Consider the following 4263-nt stretch of genomic DNA (forward strand, 5'->3'; position numbering starts at 1 on the left):
CGCGTTAAATTAAATAAAATAAAGAACAATTATCCTCTGCTTTTTCTCTGATCTCGCGCTAGAAAAGGAGTCCTAGAGAGATAAGGCAGATTGAATTCTCTCTGTTGTGCTCCAATAAAAACGTCAAGGGTGGGGGGGGGGGAATTAAAAAGAGATTTAACCCCCCCCCCCCTCTCTCTCTCTGTCACACACACACACACACACTATAATATCAAATCATAATTTCCCTCCCATTATACCTTTCAGATGTCGTTATTTATTTCAGGGCGTTGTAACCACAGTCAATTTCCGTGACTAAGTTCGATAATTACAGGTAATGTGTGAACCGTACAAGAGAAAAGTTAAAACTGCTTTAATGAAATGTGGGAAATTAAAGAAATTTGAAACAGAACTGTATAACGGTTATTCGCCTCATTTTCATCTCGAGAAAAAACGCTTCTCCTGAAAGTAATTATCAGCGTCTAATTTCAAAGTTGAATTAGGATGCTTTAGGGGTGTGATGTAAAACTTCACATTCGGTTCAATGAAGTATCACCCTAATTTACAGCTTCAGATAAGGACTAAGTCTGTCATAAAAATCGGACCCCCCCCCCAACCTTCCTCTTTTTTCACCAACCCCACCTCCTCCCTCCACCAGGATTGAATTGCACCTTGGGCAATAGTGCAGAATCGTGAATCTTAACTTCTCTTAGCATATGTTCCTGGCAGATAAGTAAACAATTTGGATATGGAATGATTTTTTTTTATTATTATTAATACCACAGCCGTCTAATAAGAGGCCGCGGTCTGCAAATCCTGCTCTCTCCGTTATTAGCAGACTGGAGGAGCAAAGTGAGCTTTAAACGTCTGTGTATAATTCAGCCTGTGTTTGGTTAAAGCTTTGTCTTAATGAAAGTCAGTTAAGATGTTTGTACAGGTATAAACAGGTGTGAATGACTTGAGGATAAAAAGGCTTTTAGCGCGCGCCGGGGAGGTGGGGGGCACCTTTCCTTTTCTTTTCTTTCCTTCCTTTAGAAAGTAAACACACACACACACACACACGCAGGGGTATTTAAACCGCACTGTAACATAGTGTTGGCACACACACACTCACACACACAAATCACATTCAGTTTGTTCCATTAGTTAAACCTATAATTAAGCAGGAGGCTCCCTGCTCGAAGTGATTAAGTAGTCAGACAAGTCGGACGGGCGGAATCCCTCCAGGGAGGCCTCTCCTGAACTGTCAAACTTCAAAAGACCACAACCGGTTCATCCCAGTGTCAGAAAAAAACGCCTTCCCTGTTCTGTACCGCGGAACATGCCTGAGACCTGCTTCAAATAAAGAAGAAGAAGGAGAAGGGGAAGCCAGACGGGATAATTAAGCCTTGCTTACTGAGGAAATGATCAGGCTGGAGGAGTCTGACAGCTTAAAAAGCTTCTCACGAGAGAAAGGATCGATGTGGAAAAAGAGGATTGATTCTAATGTTGTTGTTTGTTACTGCCCAGTCTGGAACCGATCAACAGTATTGATCAGTTTGGGGTCAAGTTGAGTCTAACAATTGAAAGGGGATTATTTAAAATTGTTTTACTGCTTTAAATACATATTTTTTTAAATCTAATTATTTTCCTCTCAATCATTTGTCCTTAAATAATATTTATTTTTGCGTTTTTTTTTTACGTTATAAAAACTATTAAATTAGGTATTTATTTTGCCAGCCACCAAAGGACCTGCACGGTTTGACATTATCTTTGTTATCTCAAGTACCCAATAACCTACAAATACAGGAAATTAATATCGTTGAAGACAGATTGTCTTTATTCGAAATGTCTTTGCTCAGCAATTGAACAAAGAGCAGGAGGTATCAACCTTCTAGATACATTATCCTTTCCATAACATGACAGGTTTTAAATTACCATCTTAGATAGAAAATACACATATAACTCCTTGAATTCAAATAGAAGTTATCCTTAAAAACAAAACCCCAAAATAAAAATGACGCGTGTGACTATATTAGCACTGAACCACATGTAAAATGCAAAAGGAAACATTGGGATGTCGCTTTTTTTTTCTTTGTGTCATCTTAAATAGACCGTCTAGTTTATGTGCCAGTTTTTTTTTGTGATAAATATAAACAATATAACCCGTATATAATCCAGCCGAAAAGTCCTGATTTCGACCCTATCCAGACCATCATAGAATTACGAGTGCCAAAATGTAGACTACTTGAGCTTATACAGGAAATAAGAACGCTAATTGTGCAAGCCAAATTTTCAAAATAAAAGAGTAGCCTATTAATATCAAACACAAATCAGCATATCAGCATTGAAATGTACACAATAAATAAAGTTAAAGGCCTCCTTTTCTGGTTGCCATAAACGTTATAACATTTACATTTCTTACAGTTCACAGGGCACCGTCCTTTACACCAAATCCCAGCTCCTCTGCTCAGGTCAGAAACTTGTAGGATTTCTGAAAAAGTTGTTTATTCTTTTTTTTTGTTTGTTTTCTTTTCTTCTTTTTGCCATAACAAGTCCAAGGCAGTTAATTCTGTTCATGCCTTTTAATGGGGCGCGCTGTCCATAATATATTTACATGCATGTCAGTATTCAAGTGAATTAAAAAGAGGAGAAAGAGTCTCGAGGGTTACATGGCAGTGGCGTGTGCGGATGAATATGGGTCTATCCCAGTCTTGGTCATACCTGGAAAAAGTATGTAGGCCACCGGGGGCTGTAAACTTGACGCTGACCAGGCTGTGCAGTTACACGGGACGACGTAGCCCGGATTTGTGGGCGACGGGTGAGTGTGGGTGTGCTGACTGGGGCACCCAAGGGTGCCGAACGCTCCGTTCTGGTATCCCAACGACGACGCGTACGGCAAAGTGCTGGTGCTTAATGTGTGGGGCATCTCTGTCATCTTCTGGATGGCGCTGGAGCTGAACTGACTCGGGTCGAGGAAGGAATAGGGTGCGGACGTTGGCGGCAGAAACGCTCTGGCTTTCTCCGAGGAGCCCAAAAGGGAGTCCGCGGCCGACACAGGAAGTCCCTTCAAGTGATCGGTGTCCCCGAGGTAAGGCAAAGGGAAAACGTACCTGTCCTTCTTGAGCAGGTTTTTGGGTTTGCGCCTGGGTCTGTACTTGTAGTCGGGGTGCTCCTTCATGTGCTGAGCCCGCAGCCTCTTGGCCTCGTCAATGTAAGGTCTCTTCTCAGCCTCTGAAAGCAGCTTCCACTCGGCGCCCAGTCTTTTGCTGATCTCCGAGTTGTGCATTTTGGGATTCTCCTGTGCCATTTTCCTCCTCTGGCCCCGAGACCAAACCATGAACGCGTTCATGGGTCTCTTGATATGATCAGCGGGCTTTGACATCTTTAAAAGGTGTACTTTTTTATCCCCAACGGTAATGACGAGGGAAAGTTCTTATCGTAAGAAAAGGAAACTATTCACCTGTCTAGATGCCAGATACCAGTCATGCCACGTCTGGGATGTTCTGAGTCTGGAAGAGACCGAAAGTAAAATAACATTAAATAAAAATCCAGCGCCCGCTTTGCTTTTCCCGTGTTAAAACACTGATGCACGTTCGTTTAAGTCCAGTTACAGCTCTCTTTCAGACCTGCGGTAGGCAATACAGGACAAAAATACATGCAAGATGCACACGTGTAAAAAAAAAAATCCACAAAGGTAAATGCAATGTTCCGCAGTCAGTTTGCAGGAGTCGTAAAAGTGTTCAGTGTTATTTTTTCTGTCACTCACTCTCTCTCTTCCTCTCTCTCCCTCTTTCTCTCTCTCTCTCTCTCTCTCTCTCTCTGAGGTTTGTCGTCAAGCACCTGGCTTGGAAATGAGCGGAAGAGCGTGAATACGAGCCAAAAGCGGTGAAGTTCAAAGGCTGGGCTGGTTTGGTTTCTGCACGCAATCTGACATAATCTGCAGGGCGTTCACTCACCAACCTGAGCGCCCAATCAGCACGGAGAGCGCCTATTATAATACCTTCAGGAAAAAATATATGTACATTACAACATAAACAAAGAACGGCTGGTAGTAAAAGGAAAAAAAAAACAGGGAAGGTGGTTGTGTGTGTGTGTGTGTTGGAGGGGGGTAAAACTGCAGGATCCCTCCCCGATTGAATTTAATGTAATGAATCGCAACAAACACGGACCTTCAACCTCTTTCCCCGGTTAAAACCTGACTTCAATCCAGAGAGGTGACTATACCATGCAACCAATTTTCTGTTCAGCTTTACACAAAATGTAGGAGAGCCCTCCAACCTCGCTCTCCAAAATACATAGAGA

At 42.3% G+C, this 4263-nt stretch overlaps 1 protein-coding gene across 1 annotated transcript; it reads right to left on the reverse strand.

Annotated features, from left to right (window-relative positions):
• Positions 1-1775: 1775 nt before the first annotated feature.
• sox14 (SRY-box transcription factor 14) lies at positions 1776-3875 on the reverse strand. The gene has a single exon (XM_067514392.1). The coding sequence runs from the start codon at positions 3341-3343 to the stop codon at positions 2627-2629; it is 717 nt and encodes a 238-aa protein (XP_067370493.1). The 5' UTR covers positions 3344-3875; the 3' UTR covers positions 1776-2626.
• Between the last annotated feature and the right edge of the window lie 388 nt (positions 3876-4263).

The sequence above is a fragment of the Channa argus genome, chromosome 8, assembly GCF_033026475.1.
Source record: "Channa argus isolate prfri chromosome 8, Channa argus male v1.0, whole genome shotgun sequence".
NCBI lineage: Eukaryota > Metazoa > Chordata > Actinopteri > Anabantiformes > Channidae > Channa > Channa argus.